The following is a 19453-nucleotide window of genomic DNA, read 5'->3' on the forward strand; positions in this document are numbered from 1 at the left end:
CAATAACCACACTTGAACACAATCCTGTTCCTTTTTTTTTTCTTATAAAACAAACAAAAATCGCCATGAAATATTCTCAGTAATTACAGAGATTATTGTGAGTTAAAAAGCAAAACAGAAGCTCTTCATGCATCATTTGTAAGATCCTTTTCCTCTTTCTCTCTCTCTCTCTCTGTGGGCCAGAGGAATTCTCCCTGTGGGCCAGAGGAAGAAGTTCACCTTCTACCCTCGAGAGAGAGGAAAAAGGAGCAGAACATTTTAAAGAGCTTTCTTTAAACTGTGTTTGTGTGTGAAAAATTCATCACTACAAATCTAAAATAAGGTTATTACTCTCTTAAAAAACTCCTAAACTAAAGGAACAAGGGACACTAAACAAACTCCTGAAAAAGAGATGGTAACTCAACTGCTTACGGTGATACAAACGGCTAGAGGATGCCAACAGCATGAAGAAATGGGACTAAACCCCTCTCGTCTCTACTCACAGCTCTTCATCAAGTTACAACACATCACACTACTACCACTCCCCCTTCTCATCACATTGAAAAAATAAAACCCACCTCTAATGTTTTTAATGCTACTCAAGTTTGTTGAAAAATAAAGTTTCATTTGGCTGCCTTTGCTACTTTGTGTCTAGCTTGGCCATTTCTTGCACGTAGATGCCGATACTTTCACTGTCGAAGAGCAGAAAGTAAATGTTCTTCAAGGAGGAGGAGCTGGTGCCATCAAAATGGGTGGAAATAGCTCTCAGAGTCACCTGGGCTGCCGTCTGTTTTGGGAAGCAGTTTCTAGATGGTAGGAGAAGAAAACAGAACAAGAGTCAGGCACCTGTGTCAGCATTCCACTCGCGTGCTGCTGAAAGGAACAAGCTGCAGCAGTTGCAGTTTTGCAACAAACAAACTCCAGACACCAACTCCAAGGTTTTGGTAGCAATATTCATCTGCTGCTGTGCTGCTCTCCTTGGCACAGTGGCTGCTTTTCACAGAGTCACAGAATGTCAGGGGTTGGAAGGGACCTGGAAAGATCAAGTCCAACCCTCCTGCCAGAGCAGGATCACCTAAAGCAGGTCACACAGGAATGCCTCCAGGCTGGTTTGAAAAGTCTCCAGTGAAGGAGACTCCACAACCTCTCTGGGCAGCCTGTTCCAGGGCTCTGTCACTCTCACAGTGACAGAAGTTTTTCCTTATGTTCACGTGGAACCTCTTCTGCTCCAGCTTGCACCCATTGCCCCTTGTCTTGTCATTCGACATCACTGAGCAGAGCCTGGCTCTGTCCTCCCAACACTCATCCTTCACACCTTTGTAAACGAGGTCACTCCTCAGGCCCTTCTCCAGGTTAAGGAGCCCCAGCTCCCTCAGTCTGGCCTCACAAATAGGATGTTCCACTCCCTTTGTGGCTCTGCACCGGACTCTTTCAAGAAGTTCCCTCAGGTCCTTCTTGAACCAGAAGGTCCAGAACTGGACATGAGATTCCAGATGTGGCCTCACCATGGCAGAATCTCTCTCCACCTACTAACCACACCCCTTTTAATATATCCCAGGACAGCACTGGGCCTTCTTGGGCACAAGGGCACACAGCTTCTACTTTTTATAGCCACACAAAGTTTGTTAATCACAGAATCACACAATCAGTCATGGTTGGAAGGGACCACAAGGAGCAGCCAGTTTCAACCCCCCTGCCATGGCCAGGGACACCCTACCCTAGATCAGGCTGCCCACAGCTTCATCCAGCTTGGCCTTAAACACCTCCAGCCATGGGGCCTCAACCACCTCCCTGGGAAACCCATTCCAGCCTCTCACCACTCTCATGCTCAACAACTTCCTCCTCACCTCCAGTCTCAATCTCCCCACCTCCAGCTTTGCTCCATTCCCCCTAGTCCTGGCACTCCTTGAGACTCTACAAAGTCCCTCCCCAGCTTTTTTGTATGCTTTGTATTTTTTGTAATGCCCTCCCTTAGAATTAAATTTTTCCATGTCATACTGAAAGGGCTAAAAAGTTCACTGAATAATTTTTTATTTGGCTGGAAAAAAAAGAAAAAGAAAATAAACAAATACAGAATCACAGAATGTCAGGGGCTGGAAGGGACCTTGAAAGCTCATCCAGCCAACCCTCCTGCCAGAGCAGAATCACCTAAACCAGATCACACAGGAACGTGTCCAGGTGGATTCTGAGTATCTCCAGAGAGGAAGACTCCACAACCCCCCTGGGCAGCCTGTTCCAGTGTTCTGACACCCTCACAGGATAAAAATCCTCCTTGTGTTTACAGGAAACTTCCTACGGCTCAGCTTCCACCCAGTGCCCCTCGTCCTGTCATTGGGCATCACCCAGCAGAGCCTGGCTCCAGCCTCCTGGCATGCACCCTGCACATCTATATAACCATTGATGAGGTCACCTCTCAGTCTCCTCCAAGCAGCACAGCCCCAGCTCCCTCAGGCTCTCCTCCTAACAGAGGGCTGGAATGAGTTGCCCAGGGAGGTGGTTGTGGCCCCATGGCTAGAGATGTTTAAGGCCAGGCTGGATGAGGCTATGGGCAGCCTGATCTAGGGTAGGGTGTCCCTGCCCACGGCAGAGGGCTTGGAACTGGCTGATCCTTGTGGTACCTTCCAACTCTGACTGATTCTGTGATTCTATGATTCTCTGAAATGCTTTACTGAAATATAGATGAACCATCAACTACTTAATCTGACTTCTTCACTCTGTCATTAAAATCACTTTGCTTGAGACTCCAGTGAAAAATAATTGTGATTACAATGCCAAGCCAAATTAAAGCCAAGATGTGCTCATTCATTAATTTTGATGGCAATGTTCTCTAACCTACAATCTGCAAGGCTAAAAGCTGCCAGTATTTACAGTAAGTGGACTTTTCAACTCTGCTGACTTCCTTTGGGGCACCTGGCCCACATCTTTCAGATTCCAGTTTCTTGGCAGCAGCATTTTTCCCAGCTTAATCAATCTCATGTTCCTTTATCAAGTCACAAAGCCGTTCAGCAGCAACACAGTCCCTTCTCCCTTATCTCCACACTGCAAGATCTGAAAGCACATCACCCAGAGCACAGTCACCACAAAGGTCATGCTGCTGGAGTTTGTTCACTGCCTGACAACAGCAGCACAGGTTCTGCTGATTTTGCACAGCACTGAAGAGTGGTTGATGCAATGCTTGCCACATGAGCACACAGCAAGCCACATACTTTGGAGAGTCTGGAAGAGCCTTTACTGGGATACACTGAATTGTCTGAAGGTGAGTTATGACCCAGCTAGGATTTCAGATGAGTCTTTAGGCACGACTCTGTTTAAGTTTAAAGCCTCCTATTTAGATTCTACTGCATAGCTAGATCCATCCAAGCATAACCTAGCTTAAATCCTTCCCCTGAGACAGGAGGGGGGTATGTGATTTTTCCACTTCTAAAAGTTTGTCTAAGCTGTACTCTGAGATCTCCAGGGATGGACTTACATAAGAACACACAGATCACAGAAGCACAGAATGTTAGGGGGTGGAAGGCACCTCCAGAGATCATTGGGTCCAACCCTCCTGCCAAAGCAGGATCACCTAGGACAGGCCACACAGGAACACATCCAGGTTGGCTATGAAAGCCTCCAGAGAAGGAGGCACCACAACCTCTCTGGGCAGCCTGTTCTAATGTTCTGTCACACTCACAGTAAAGTAGTTTCTCCTCATGTTGAGGTGGAACTTCTCATGTTCTAGCTTATATCCATTATTCCTTATCCTATTAGCAGGTGTTACTGAAAAGAGCCTGGCACCTTCCCCTTGACACCCACCCTTCAGAAATTTATAGACATTGATAAGACCCCCTCTCAGCCTTCCCTTCTCCAGACTAAACAGCCACAGATCTCTCAGTCTTCCTTCACAGAAGAGATGTTCGAGTCCCTTATTCATCCTCATAGCTCTTTACTGGACTCTCTCCAGTACATCCCTGTTCTCTCAGGTAGATCCCAGATAAGCAACCCTAGTTCCAAAAAGTCCTTATGCATAAAAAATAAGGCAGTACTTCTAATAGCTTCCAGCTTTGCTTTTGTAGTGTTGCTTTCTTTTTCTCCCTCTCTGATAGCACTGTGATGTGCATTTGTTTTTATTGTACTACCCATGTTAGATTTCATGTTAGTGATTTCAGACTACTTACAGATAGGAAAAACCATCCAAAAAGAGAAGAGCTTGGAAAGTAGTCAGCAGCAACTTCTGTATCTATATGCACTGCAATCCAAATGATTTACCAGCAAACAGATTTCCCTGCTTTTAGTCCCTGGATAGCATCTGCAGCAAGCTGTCAAGAAAGACTTATAGGGAATGCCTTTCAATTAATTTAGATCTGCTTCACAGCACAAGTTAGTTCATCTAAAGTGCATTTCTACTTTTTAATGACAAGATCAGAGAGGTGAAAAGCCCTGGCATAACTGAGATATCCCACCTATTACTACAGTATATCAGTTAGTAGAAACAGTCCCAAAGATAGGGCAGAGGAAAGAGAGAATTCACAGAACCAATATAGCATAAATCCTGATCTACCCAACAAAACCTGCAGGCAGGTAGGGAAATAAAATGACAGCAAAACCATAAAGTATTGTTTGAAAAACTCTGACTTGGTTTGTTTTTTATCAGACAACTTTGAGGACCTTGGCTAGAGAAAGTGTAAATCGGCAGCACCTGGTAAGACTTAACTCTGCTTTCTGTTAGCAGGGGCAATGATAAGAGCAATAGAGAGGGAAACAGAACTAAGCAGCAGAAGGATGTGCAGTAAGACCAATGTTCCAAGACTGGATTATCATAGAATCATAAAATCATGGACTGGCTTAGATTGGAAGGGACCTTAGAGATGATAGAATCATATCACAGAATCAACCAGATTGGAAGAGACCTCCAAGCTCATCCAGTCCAACCTAGCACCCAGCCCTGTCCAATCAACCAGACCATGGCACTAAGCTCAGTCTTTTCTTTAACACGTCCAGGCACAGTGACTCCACCACCTCCCTGGGCAGCCCATTCCAATGCCAATCACTCTCTCTGACAACAACTTCCTCCTAACAGCCAGCCCAGACCTCCCCTGGCACAGCTTGAGACTGTGTCCCCTTCTTCTCTTGCTGGCTGCTTGGCAGAAGAGACCAACCCCCACCTGGCTACAGCCTCCCTTCAGGTGGTTGTAGGCAGCAAAGACGTGACCCCTGAGCGTCCTCTTCTGCAGGCTGCACACCCCCAGCTCCCTCAGCCTCTCCTCACAGGGCTGTGCTCCAGGCCCCTCACCAGCTTCCTTGCCCTTCTCTGGACACCTTCCAGTATCTCAACATCTCTCTTGAATTGAGGAGCTCAGAACTGGACACAGCACTCAAGATGTGGCCTGAGCAGTGCTGAGTACAGGGGAAGAATAACCTCTCTTGTCCTACTGGCCACACTGTTCCTGAGCCAGGCCAGGATGCCATTGGCTCTCTTGGCCACCTGGGCACACTGCTGGCTCATGTTTAGCTACTATCTACCAGCACCCCCACGTCTCTTTCTTCCTGGCTGCCCTCCAACCACTCTGTCCCCAGCCTGTAATGCTGCTTGAGGTTGTAGAACCCTGCACTTGGTGATCATCTACTCCAGCTGCCCTGCCACGGGCAAAGACACTTCTCAATTAGACTTGGTTACTCAAGGCCTCATCCAACTTGGCCTTGAACACCCCCAGGGAGGAGGCATCCACCTGGCCAACCTATTCTGGAGTCTCACCACCTTTGTACGGAAGAACATCATCCTAAAATCCAGTCTAAATTAGGATTTGTCTTACATGATGCTTATAAGTGACGTGAGGTCTACAGAGACTGTTTCTCTTGGCATAAAAAGCTACAGTTCAACTTGTTTAGTAAAGAGTGGTAAAACAATGTAGCACATTTTGTCTGAACCAAAAAAAATCTGTGTGTACAGGAAGAAGCATCATTAAAAATTGCACTACCCTTCCATCTATGCTTTTGTCCTGATCTATAAAGATATTATTTTGTCCTGCAAAACATCTGTGTAAAAATGGCATTTTCACCTCCTGTGTAGTAATTTCCCTGACTGAAATGCAGGTTTACTTTCATTTTATTCACTACAGTCCAACACAACTCAATTGTATTGTTCTACTTTTTGGGCATCACCAATAAAAATCAGTAGTTACCAATTCAAATTTGGCAGAAATAGCAAACCCCAACATTAAAGAGCAACTTCTTTCCTTAGCAGGGGCACGTGGAAGGTTTATTGTGAATGGAGATCAAGCAAGATTAATGAACTGTTGGGTTAAAAACAAAGAAGAGAAATGCTTTGGAGTTCTTAATCAAGTACATTTTATTTGCTAGCTATTGAGAAAGAAATGTGTTGTTTCACAGCTGGTTTCATGGTTCTCTTTTTAAAGCAGAACTACATTGATTTTCTTCTGACAGAAAACATCCTGTCCTAGGTGATCCTGCTTTAGCAGAGGGGGCTGGACTCAATGATCTCTAGAGGTCACTTCCAACCTCTAATACTCTGTGATTCTGTGATTTTGTGTGACCAGTCTAATATATACTCTTGGGATAATTTAAGTGAATGCCCCACGTTCACCCACATCCGTCCAGCTCAGGTGGTGTCACTGATACTTGCCTTCGCTATTACACTGCTATAATCTTGCTAGCACGAATGAGGTTCTAATGAGATTTACCACAACAAAACGAAGGCATGTAAAAACTGAGGTGGTGTGGGCCCATCCTAGAATCAGTCAGGGTTGGAAAGGACCACAAGGAGCAGCCAGTTCCAAACCCCCTGCCACGTCCAGGGACACCCTACCCTAGAGCAGGCTGCACACAGCCTCAGCCAGCCTGGCCTTAAACACCTCCAGCCATGGGGCCTTGACCACCTCCCTGGGCAACCCATTCCAGCCTCTCACCACTCTCATGCTCAACAACTTCCTCCTCACAGCCAGGCTGAATCTCCCCACCTCCAGCTGTGCTCCATTCCCCCTAGTCCTGTAACTCCCCGATAGCCTAAAAAGTCCCTCCCCAGCTTTTTTGTAGGTCCCTTCGGATCCTGGAAGGCCACAAGAAGGTCACCTGGGAGCCTCCTCTTCTCCAGACTGAACAGTCCCAACTCTTTCAGTTTGTCCTCACAGCAGAGCTGCTCCAGGTTGTGTCACTGTTACTTGCCTTGACTATTACACTGCTATAATCTTGCTAGCATGACTGAGGTTTTAGCAAGATAAACCACAAGAAAATGAAGGCACATAAAGACTGAGGTGGTGTGGGCCCATCCTCGGAGAATGAAAATGACTGCAAAGCAATAAAAAGCACAGCAAGCTCACTATGCTCTCTAGAAGAGCTTTCTGCCTGTTCCGTACAAACACTGCACTTCAAGCTCCTTTAATCTGGAGAAGCATAGTGTCAGATGGAACTGAGTAGAGGCAGGGTCACCCCCTTTCATGCCATGGAGCAGAGGGTGCCTTTCTATCACACCAGCAGCACTCTGACAGCTAATTATACCAGCTGATACCCAATAAATAAGCCTCTTATGCAGTAAGAGTCTTACCTGCCACTAGGAAACGGGGGGAAAGCCACGGACTTCAACTTCTTGTCTTCTGCAGCTGTTAAGCAGTTCTTTATAGTCTCTTCAAGCTGCTCTTCACACTTGTCTGAGCCCCACTGTGGGATGTGACAGTGGATGACAAACTTTGCTGCTAGGCCGCTAGACTGAGTGAGTGCAGCTAACACAAACGAAAACATCACATTTAGTTTTGGACAGGAACCACCCTGCGACGACCTCTCAACCCAACCTACTTTCCTAATGGCATCACCTCTCCAAAGAAATACATCAGCAAATAAAACACACCACAATAGCTCATTTGCAATCATCCCCTGACTGTCTGATCATTACTTCTGTGATCATTATTTCTTTAGACAAAATACAAAACCCAACCACCCACTCCAAGCTTCATTTGGTTAACACACAGCCACTCAATAATGTTTTATGGCTTTCTCATTCAGCATGGCCTCTGGATGGGTTTTTTATGCAAAGTATAAAAACCTCACATTGAACACAGGGTCATTAATCCCCCTGCAGACATTTCTGCAGCGCTATCACCACCTTATCTGAATGCTGTGCACAAATATCCTGCCTTGTAATTACAGCTCCCGAGTGTTAGAGAGTAATAGATCCACTTCACAGCTGGGTAATTTCAGACAATGACATGAAAATCAAATATGTTTGTTGAAAGCTTCCATCAGCTGTGTCCAATTAGGAAGCTCAGATTAATTTTTTTTCAGAAAGCCTCATATTTCTCCAGGACATGCAGAGTCCACAGCATGGCATCAGTTGGCTTTTGTGGCAACTGAGACCATTACCACTTCTAGAAATCTGAGGGTTGGGAATCTCAGGTCAAACACTCTGAAATTAGCTCTGCAGTTAGTGTCCAAGAATGAAAAACTTGTATTTATTCACTTGTACACCTCCACAGAGGAATTCTGTCTAATGCTTCACTGTGCCACTTAATTTCGACCAGGAAATGTGTCAGACCTTTGACCATAGGGAGCAAATTCATAGGTTCATACAATGGTTTGGGTTGGAAAGGAACTTGAATATTCATCACCTAGTTCCAACCCAGACCATAAGGAGCAAATTCATAGGTTCATAGAATGGTTTGGGTTGGAAAGGAACTTGAAGATCACTTTGTTCAAACCCAGACCATAAGGAGCGAATTCATAGATTCATAGAATGGTTTGGGTTGGAAAGGAACTTGACCATGACCTAGTTCCAACCCCCCCTGCCATGGGCAGGGACACCAACCTGGCCTTAAACACCTCCAGGGAGGGGGCACCCATGACCTCCCTGGGCAACCTTTCATGGTGTTTCATCACCCTCACTGGCAAGAATTTCTTACTAATATCCAGCCTAAGCTGACTGAAAATAACAGAGGTATCCATAAGCAGCACTTGAATTCAAGTGTTTGCAGCAGACCTGGTTGGGGATGTGATCTAGGGTAGGGTGTCCCTGCCCACAGCAGGGAGGTTGGAACTAGATGATCCTTGTGATTCCTTCCAACTCTGACTGATTCTATGACCTCCAGTGATTACCAGCCATTTGTTACTGCTTGCCTTAAAATCAGAGGCAATTTCAAACACAGCAACACAACAAAATGCTTGAGAGCAACCATTTTCCTGTTAAAACAAGATTATCTTCTTTCCTTAACAGTCTAGAAGAGTCTGTTTTCTAGTTTGGTAGTGATGCTGACAGAGACAAGGAGTTTGATGTTGGAGCACATATTTTGGATTCAATGCAAAAGTGAAGCAAAGTCTCTTGTCACCACCTTGGACATAGAATCAGTCAGGGTTGGAAGGGACTGCAAGGATCATCTAGTTCCAATCCCCCTGCTATGGACAGGGACACTGTAGACAAAGATGACAGCATAAGTTTTCTTTACTTTTGGACTCACAGAGGCAGAAGTTGCCGAAGATAAATTAATCAGCAGGCTGTAACTTATGGTGGCACTTAGAAGCCCAAAGACAGAATGTGCAGAGCACTCAGGTAACATATTCTTCTTTTTTGTGTGTGTGTTTTTTGTGCACTCCACAGCAGCAACAACTTTGCAGAAGGAAAAGAAGCATTTGCATCACATAAGCATTTATAATCAAGAACAGATCAGAACTTCCAGAGAAAAGAACATATGAAATGAGCTGTTCCCAAAAGAGAGCTCAGTATCCTTTTTACCTTCAGCAACTTCTAAAGGACCTTGAGATTTGCGAAGCTCTTTCACTGTTTCCAGAAACTCCTTCCCTCCAGCCTTTTCCAAAGCCTTGCCTGCAAGGACACAGAGCAAAAGGCCTTGGCCTTGAAGGATCAGTGTGAAAAAACAACTCTGCATTATTTAAAAGAACATTGTACACCTATCAGCCTGCTTCCCTCTATCAGCAGCAGCTGAGGTTTGTGTTTACCACTCAGTACAGTTTACTTATTAGTTTTGAACCCCTCTGTATGTTATCACTGGAAATCAATATCATTCTCTAGATGAATTCTATCTTATTCTGCCCTATGACTAAATTAGTGAAGATAGAATTTCCAGGAGTCATATTTTCAGCCTCCAAAAGTCAACTCAATATACAAACCCTGCCAACTTTCAGAAGTAATCCTAGTTAGGATGCCAGTGAAGAATTTCCATACTTCTGCACCAGCACTAATAATATTTCACATGAGCAGTAGAAGGCTTTGCACACGAGTATTGCTAAAGCATGTAAAATCCTACAGTGAAAAGCATAATTAGGAGTGGTATTAACACAGAATTTCTTTGTCAGAGGCAAACGTAAAGATAAGCCATTGAAGACTACAATAATAACCATAGAATCATAGAATCAACCAGGTTGGAAGAGAACTCCAAGCTCATCCAGTCCAACCTATCACCCGGCCCTATCCAATCAACCAGACCATGGCACTAAGTGCCTCATCCAGCTAAGGTTTGTGAACAAGCCCATTTTCAGAGTAGCATTGATACTGGACTTTCTGCAGAGCAGGGCTTTTTGTGCTGCATACCTTTGGGAAAATCCATCCCTGGGATCCCTTTCTATAGCCCTGTGGCCTCTCTGGAGAAGTTTGGTTTAGCTGGTATTACTTCTCTCACCATCTACACCTTTGCTGCTCATGTGCTTCAAAAAAGTATCTGTGTTTTAATTGTTGTAAAGCATCATTAAAACAATGTGCTAGTTTGAAGCTAGCTAGAATGTTTTGGTGAGAAGAACTAGATCATAGGCTATGAAAGGAAAACAATGGTGATGTCCACTTCCCTCAGAGTCTTGCTGAAGAAGAAAGGAAAACATTAGATAACACTCTCACCATTTTGGGCTTTGGGCTTCTGACTGAGCTGCATCTCCCTAACCTCACCTTCCACTCACCTTTGCTTCTTTAACCCCCTGGCTGAACCTCTATTCTTCTTTAGGACTGGGGTAAGGTTGAGAGGGGCAGGGGGAAGGTGCAGGGGTGGTTGAGAGCCCCTCCTGGGGACTCAGGTTTCTGGGAGGGCTGTTGTGTTTCTATATTACCTTTTACCTTGTATATTTCTGTATGTAACTGTATATACTGTAAATATCTGCTTGTACATTGTGCTAGCTGTAAATAAATAGCTTCATTTATATTCCCAGAGCCGACTGAGACTAGTTTGGGTGATTTCTAAAGTGTGGGGGGGGCAGGGAATACCCAAACCATCACAAACAAGATGAGTGAATAGGCTGTTATACCTAATCTGAGCCACCCTGATTTTCAGAAGTGCTGGTAAGAGACATTTTACAGCTTGGGGAAGATTCAGATGAAACAGCATAGGATCTCAGCAGGCAGCTGAGTAGAGCAGCTGCTGTTCAACTCTGTTTATTCTGCATATAGCAGAGCCTCACCTATTTCCTCCTTCAGGTCTATCTCAGCAGTTGTGGGGTGAACAATGCCTTCTACTTTCATGGAGCCAATATGGCTGATGTCACTCTGTGTCAGAGAAAGCTGCAAAACAGTAACAGGAGAGCAGGGGAGGGGGGAAAAAATTAATTGCAATCCAAGTGTGAAATCATTTTCATACAAAAAAAAACCCAACTAAACTGAAAGAAGGCTGGATTCAGTCTTCCAGGTTAGAATCATAGAATCAGTCAGCTTTGGAAGGGACCACAAGGATCATCTAGTTCCAACCCCCCTGCCATGGGCAGGGACACCCTACCCTAGGTCAGGCAGCCCAGAGCCTCAGCCAGCCTGGCCTTAAACACCTCCAGGGATGGGGCACCATGCATGGGGCACCACCTCCCTGGGCAACCCATTCCAGCCTCTCACCACTGTCATGCTCAACAACTTCCTCCTCACAGCCAGACTGAACCTACCCACCTCCAGCTTTGCTCCATTCCCCCTAGTCCTGGCACTCCCTCACAGCCTGGAAAGTCATTCCCCAGCTTTTTTGTAGGTCCCCTTCACATACTGGAAGGCCACAAGAAGGTCACCTGGGAGCCTCTTCTTCTCCAGACTCAACAGCCTCAACTCCTTCAGTCTGTCCTCACAGCAGAGCTACTCCAGCCCTCTGAGCATCTTCCTGGCCCTTCTCTGGACACACTCCAGCACATCAAGATCCTTCTTTTATTTGGGGCTCCAGAACTGGATGCAGGACTCCAGCTGGGGTCTCACCAGAGCAGAGTAGAGGCGGAGAATCACCTCCCTCCACCTGCTGGCCACACTTCTCCTGATGCAGCCCAGGCTCTGCTTGGCTTTCTGGGCTGCAAGTGCACACTGCTGGCTCCTGTTGAGCTTCTGATCCAGCAGCACCCCCAAGTCCCTCTCCTCAGGGCTGCTCTCCAGCCACTCACTGCCCAGCCTGCATTTGTGCTTGAGATTGCCTCCACCCAGATGCAGGCTCTTGCACTTGGATTGTGCATTATGTACTATGCACTATCTTGCATTATGTATTTATATGCCCACATCTTAGAAGCATGCTCCACAAAAGGACCATGAAGATGATCAGAGGGCTGGAGCATCTCTCCTAGGAAGAAAGGCAGAGAGCTAGGGCTGTTCAGTCTGAAGAAGAATCTGGTCAGACCTTATAGCAGCCTTCCCGTATTTGAAGGGGACCTATGGGAGAGCTGGAGAGGTAGTGGCTTCAAATTGGAAAATGCTCAGTTTATATTAGACACAACAGATTCTTGCCCATGAGGGTGATGAGACACTGCAACACGTTGCTCCAAGGAGCTGTGAAGTGTCCAACCCTAGGAATGTTCAAAGCCAGGTAGGATGTAGCCTTGAACAACTTGATCTAGTAGGAGGTGTCCCTGCTTATGGCAGGGGCATTGGAACTAGATGATGTTTCAAGTCCCTTCCAAATGATTCTATGAAGTTACTGCTACAAAATTCACATTCTAGCATCATGCTTCATAGAATCAACCAGGTTGGATGAGACCTCCAAGCTCATCCAGTCCAACCTAGCACCCAGCCCTGTCCAATCAACCAGACCATGGCACTAAGTGCCTCAGCCACACTTGCAGGGACAGCGACTCCACCACCTCCCTGGGCAGCCCATTCCAATGCCAATCAATCTCTCTGTAAAGGAAGGCCTGACTCTGGAAATGCTTTCATTTAAAAAGAACACTAAAATTAAGAAGCTTTTCTCCTGTAGAAACACTTGTCCCCCCCCAAGTAAACAAACAACCCTAAAGGGCTGAACACTATCTTGATCTATAGAGGCTTCACCACTCAAGTAATTGTTATTCTCTCAGTACCTGGTGTAAGTAAAATAATGAATGTTTTATCCACCCATGCAATACAGCAGCTGCCCAAAATCTGATGTCTTAAGGTCCTCAAAACAGGCTGCTCCCCAGATTTCACCATCTCATCACTTCACACATCAAACAGAGGACAGAAACCCCAAAAGTCATTAAGAATACTTTAGAGTTACTGAGCATGTACCCAGCAAGCCTGGTTTTATCCAAGACAGGCTGCAGAGTTAAATCCTAACCAGAACAATAAGCACTGCCCATTTCAGAGAAGAAAGTGAGAAGCTGCACTGATTCTGGGAACCTAAAAGATGTCTGAACTCTAATACAGGAGATTGAAGTTTCACCTACCCAGCCAGATTACAGCTTTTAGCAGCCTTTTGGATCCATTATGTGTCTGGCACATTCTAGATCACGGTGTTAGCAAGAGACATATCAGGCAAACTGGACTCTTAAGTGCTGCCTCATACAAAAGAGTACACCATCAGTACAGAAGGCTTTCAGAAGCAATTTCAGGAAGAACACTTTTTTCTAGATGACCTTAATATTTGAGATAATAATCAAATCTTGACTATATCTCCATAGTTAAATCCCCAAGAAAAAAAAAGTCCACCTTCATTCAAAAGGTCTGAAAATTAAAGCAGAGAAAAAGAATCTTCCCTTCTCAACAAGTACAAGAAAACAGAAAGTATGGGACCAACACTTGGCTGGCCACTAAGGACATGAAGTTCTTTTCCAAGGACAGCTCTGTAACTGTGGCCAGGCCAAGTATCACAACTTGTGCTGAGGTGGAGAAGTAGGCAAGCCCTGCAAGCACTAATGAGGTCCTCAGTTTGAACAGTGAATGAGAGGTGCCACACAGCTCGCTTTCAGATGGAGCACCCAGGCTTCTGGCACAAACTAACATCTGGAAGTTGCTGGGTGATCCTGGGACCTGGCCCAAAAATACTCTTTATAAATAATAAATAGCCTAGAAGATTAAACCTGGTTTGGAAGTGTGCCAGGCACAACACAGCCAAGTCTAAACTGAACAAACACAGCGTAGGCCAAGAAATTAATTGGAACAGCTCAAGAAGGTTTTGGTTTTAAAGCTGGGACCACTAAGGGAGAAATGTAAAGAAGATTTTGTACTGGTGTTAGACCAAAAGCATCACAGATTCACAAAATGCATCAGGTTGGAAGAGACCCTCAAAGGTCATCTTGTCCAACCCCGCTGCAGTGAACAGGGATATCTTGCAGCTGGTGTGGAGAGTGGTCACAACAACCCCATGCAGCAGCACAGGCTGGGAACAGAGTGACTGGAGAGTGGCCAGGCAGAAAGGCATCTGGGGGGGGGTATTGGGAGACAGCTGAACATGAGCCAGCGGTGTGCCCAGGTGGCCAAGAAGGCCAGTGGCATCCTGGCCTGCATCAGGAATAGTGTGACCTGCAGGACCAGGGAAGTACTTCTGCTCTGGTTAGGCCAAACTTTGAGTGCTGTGCCCAGTTCTGGGCCCCTCAATTTAAGAAATATGTTGAGGTGCTTGAACGTGTCCAGAGAAGGGCATCAAAGCTGGTGAGGGGGCTGGGGCACAGTCCTGTGAGGAGAGGCTGAGGGAGCTGTGGTTGTTCAGCCTGGAGAAGAGGAGGCTCAGGGGAGAACTTATCACTGCCTACACAACTACCTGAAAGGAGGTTGTGGCCAGATGGGGTTGGTCTATTCTCCCAGGCACCCAGGGACAAAACAAGAAGACACAGTCTCAAGCTGCACCAGGGCAGGTTCAGGCTAGATTTTAGGAAGAATTTCTTTGCAGCAAGAGTGATTGGCATTGGAATGCACTGCCTGGGAAGGTGGTGGAGTCACCATCCCTGGAGGTGTTTAAAAAGAGATTGGATGAGGCACTTAGTGCCATGGTTTAGTTGATTAGAAGGTGTCAGGTGATAGGTTGGACTTGACAATTTTGAAGGTCTTTTCCTACCTGGCTAATTCTGTGATCTAGATCAGGCTGACAAGGGCCACACTGAGCCTGATATTAAATGTCTCCATGGATGGGACCTCAACCACATTCCTGAAAGCCTGTCCCAGTATTTCATCATTCTGATTGTGAAATTTTCTCCTGATGTCCAGCCTAAAGCCACCCTGCTCCATTTTCAAACCATTGCCCCTTGTCCAATCACTGCAAGTCCTTCTAACCAGTCCCTCCACAGCTTTTCTGTAGCTCCCCTTCAGATATTGAAATGCAGATCTAAGGTCTCCCTAGACACCTTTCTTCTCCATGCTGAACAGCCCCAACTGTCTCCACCTGGCTTCATAGGAGAGGTGCTCCAGCTCTCTGATCATCTTTGTGGCCCTCCTCTGGACCTGCTCCAGCAGATCCACATCTCTTTTGTGTTAAGGGCCCCAGAATTGGACACAGTACTCCAAGTGAGGTCTTACCAGAGCAGGGCAGAGTGGCAAAATCTCCTCTGGACTGCTGGTCTGGACTTGATGGCCACACTGCTTTTTATACAGCCCAGGATGCCACTGGCCTGCTGGCTCATATCCAGCTACTCATCCACCAGCCCTTTATTGCAGGGCTGCTCCAAATCTTATCTTCCAGCCTGTATTGATATCCTTCTGTTTCTGCTAGGCTCCTTTGCTGTGATCCCAACCTGTTACAATTTTGTATTACCTTCTGTCCTGGCACAAGGCTCTTGGAGGACAAGATTGTGAAACCATCCCCAGGTCCATCTTCAGATGTTGAATTTGAAGCTCCTTCTTTCTCGTTGTCTTTTTGTTTGTTCTGTTTGAAGGGAGTAAAGGCAGCAAGAACTCTCAAAGGGAAAAATAATCAACATTTACCTTATCCAATAAGCACAGAATCACTATGGTTGGAAAAGTCATAGAATCAGTCAGGGTTGGAAAGGACCACAAGGATCATCTAGTTCCAACCCACCTGCCATGGCCAGGGACATGCTACCCCAGATCAGGCTGGCCACAGCCTCATCCAGCCTGGCCTTAAACAGCTCCAGCCGTGGGGCCTTGACCACCTCCCTGGGCAACCCATTCCAGCCTCTCACCACTCTCATGCTCAACAACTTCCTCCTCAGGTCCAGGCTGAATCTCCCTGCCTCCAGCTTTGCTCCATTCCCCCTAGTCCTGGCACTCCCTCACAGCCTGGAAAGTCCCTCCCCAGCTTTTTTGGAGGCCCCCTTCAGATACTGGAAGGCCACAAGAAGGTCACCTGGGAGCCTCCTCTTCTGCAGACTCAACAGCCCCAACTCTTTCAGTCTGTCCTCACAGCAGAGCTGCTCCAGCCCTCTGAGCATCCTCATGGCCCTTCTCTGGACACACTCCAGCATCTCCACATCCTTCTTGGAATGGGGGCTCCAGAACTGGATGCAGTACTCCAGCTGGGGTCTCAGCAGAGTGGAGTAGAGGGGGAGAATCTCGACCTGCTGACCACACTTCTCCTGATGCAGCTCAGGATCCGATTGGCCCTCTGGGCTACAAGTGCACACTGCAAGTCCTTTTAAGGTGAAAAAGTCCAACCATAGATTTAATCAGTTGCTACAATCTCAGATGAATATATTCCTCACAGCCCAAAAGATTATGTAACAAGAGAGGTCTTCACTGTTTATGTAATGAATCAGAGGTTCATCTGAGGCACTACATACGTTTGTGGTCACATTAGGAGTTAGGGCACCCACATCCATCTGTAGTTTTACTAACAGCTAGGGTTGTATTTATGGGTGGGCGTGTACTAGTTTATTTTTGCTGCTACCAAAGCAGAGCTCACACTAAATCAAACTTAGTAACTTAGTAACCCAGGCAAATGCTCCAATGTGAAGGAAAAAAACATCTTTGCAATCTGAATCCATACTGACAGGAGTAAGCCATCACACCTCCATATGAGCAGTCACGATGACAAAATGAAACAGCTCAGAGCTGAAGCTTGAATGCCAAAGCCCCTCTGTGGGACACACTCCCTCACACAACCTAGCTCCAGCAGCAAGAAACCTGTTCCTACCAGGGCTGAGGGAGCATGTCTTCACATCTATCAATATTTGATTTAAGGTATTGCCAAGAAGGTTGGGGAGGGTTGGTAAGATGAGGAGTAATGGGTTTAAGCTGGGAGAGGGGAGATTTAAACTAGATTTTAGGAGGAAGTTCTTTACAGTGAGGGTGGTGAAACACTGGAACAGGTTGCCCAGGGAGGTTGTGGATGCTCCCTCCCTGCAGGTGTTCAAGGCCAGGCTGGATGAGGCCTTGAGTGACCTGTCCCAGTGAGAGGTGTCAATGCCTATGGCACGGGGTTGGACCTAGATGATCTTTGAGGTCCCTTCCAACCTAGACCATTCTATGATTCTAAGCTAACTGCTCCTAGCAAGTCCAAACCTCTGCACATGCACAATTCAAAGTCAGGTGGTAGCTCAGATCAATACACAGAAACATCCTATTAAGCAGCCTACCAAGCAATTTTGGTTTATGATTAAGTTAACTATTCACATTCTTAGCTATGGAAATGTATTAAAGCTTAGAGGTCTCCAGAAAAATGTGCTTGGCATAAGCTTAAAAAGCTTAGGTTAAAGCTTAGCATCTTTTAATCCTACCCAATCAAAAATGCTGCAGTGTTTTAAGATGTACACTCCAGAATGCCAAACTACAAGCACTAATTTGTGCTACTGCTTGACCAAATTAAACCCTTTTGGAAGGTGATCAAGAATAGGCAATTATAAGAGAAGGTGTAGTGGTCAAGTTCAGATTCATTTATTCTTGTCCCTCTTAACTGCCATTAATAACAGCACACCTAAGAACACATAAACCAAAGAGCTTGCCAAAATGTTTATGTTCCACGTCAGGATGAGTTCTTTGGACAGTAATTGTACAAGGCTGAAGCTGTGACATCTGTCAACCAGGAAATGGTTTAAAACACCTTTTCTTTCTAACCACACAGTTAACGTGGAGATAAAGAGATTCTACACAGCAAGAAAGTATGGCAAAGAGTGACATGGACATCTAAAAAGTTCCCTTCAAAGCTTTAAAAGGCTTTTGGTAGGGAAACTGATTCAAAGTAGTGAGTTTGCCTTTGCTTCTAAAGTTTGGAGGAAAAATAAAATCTTGGAGTGTCCATATCAAACTCCTACCCCCCATTTCCAGTTCTAAACAATGTAGATGCACTCATTTGTTCCTCCTAATAATCTTAGTTGGTTTTGATCCAGCTCCTCTCCGACACCTCTAGAATCCCACATGTGCTTCACGCTTACCTTTTTGGGTGTCCGAGCCTTGGTGGTCTTTGCTTTCTTCCCACTCTTTTTGTTCACCACAGATTTCCTTCCCTTCTTCTCAGGAGCAGGGGAAAGGATAGTCTCAGATTTGCCTTTGGCACCCCGTTTCTTGGCTAGAAGCTCTGGCTGGATTCTGGGCAGGACACCTCCACTTGCAATAGTCACACCTTTTAGCAACTGCAGAGAGAAGCAGCAGTGTAAAGGAGGAGCACATTACAGGTTCTCTTAGTCTGCACTCAATCTGCTTTTGCTGACTACACTACACGTACCCAAGTGGAGTCTGCACCTCCTAAATCATTGTACCTTGTCTCTTTATCACGAAAGAACAAAAAAAGAGATAAACCACCACAAAACTAAGAAGGAGACAATCCACAATAACAGGAGATCTGGCAGGTGATAGTGAGTTCAGCCAACACATAGTGGAGAACTCCAGCACTGGCAATCTCTATTTCCCTGCTGGTCCTTCTGCATACTTGTTCTTGGTGACTCACAAGCACTGAATGAGGGTAAGAGGAGGTAAGTGCCTGCAGGCTACTTACAGAAATGATTGCACCCCAGCCCTGCTCAAAGGACTGGCTGCAGACCCCTTAAGCAGAGAAATGGTGAAAGAAAGTCTGATTCCCAAGTACCTGCTTTGCAGAGGTAGCAACAGAAATAGGCCTTTGACCATAAGGAGCAAATTCATAGATTCATAGAATGGTTTGGGTTGGAAAGGAACTTGGAGATCACCTAGTTCCAACCCAGACCATAGGGAGCAAATTCATACATTCATAGAATGGTTTGGGTTGGAAAGGAACTTGGAGATCACCTAGTTCCAACCCAGACCATAGGGAGCAAATTCATAGATTTATAGAATGGTTTGGGTTGGAAAGGAACTTGAATATTCATCACCTAGCTCCAACCCAGACAATAAGGAGTAAATTCATAGATTCATAGAATGGTTTGGGTTGGAAAGGAACTTGAACATGACCTAGTTCCAACCCCCCTGCCATGGGCA

General features: G+C 45.8%; 1 protein-coding gene across 5 annotated transcripts in view; it reads right to left on the minus strand.

The window, feature by feature from the left end:
- Positions 1-22: 22 nt before the first annotated feature.
- LOC135176224 (core histone macro-H2A.2) overlaps positions 23-19453 on the minus strand; it is a 42184-nt gene continuing 22753 nt past the window's right edge. For all 5 annotated transcript variants that reach the window (XM_064145082.1, XM_064145079.1, XM_064145081.1 and 2 more), the window contains 6 exons: positions 18436-18633; positions 15861-15971; positions 11365-11464; positions 9695-9784; positions 7520-7694; positions 23-785 (listed from right to left, as the gene is read on the minus strand). In XM_064145082.1, coding sequence (XP_064001152.1) covers positions 620-785; positions 7520-7694; positions 9695-9784; positions 11365-11464; positions 15861-15971; positions 18436-18633 — 840 coding nt within the window. In that variant the 3' untranslated portion in view covers positions 23-619. The remainder of the gene's footprint in view (positions 786-7519; positions 7695-9694; positions 9785-11364; positions 11465-15860; positions 15972-18435; positions 18634-19453) is intronic.

The sequence above is a fragment of the Pogoniulus pusillus genome, chromosome 6 (assembly GCF_015220805.1).
Source record: "Pogoniulus pusillus isolate bPogPus1 chromosome 6, bPogPus1.pri, whole genome shotgun sequence".
NCBI lineage: Eukaryota > Metazoa > Chordata > Aves > Piciformes > Lybiidae > Pogoniulus > Pogoniulus pusillus.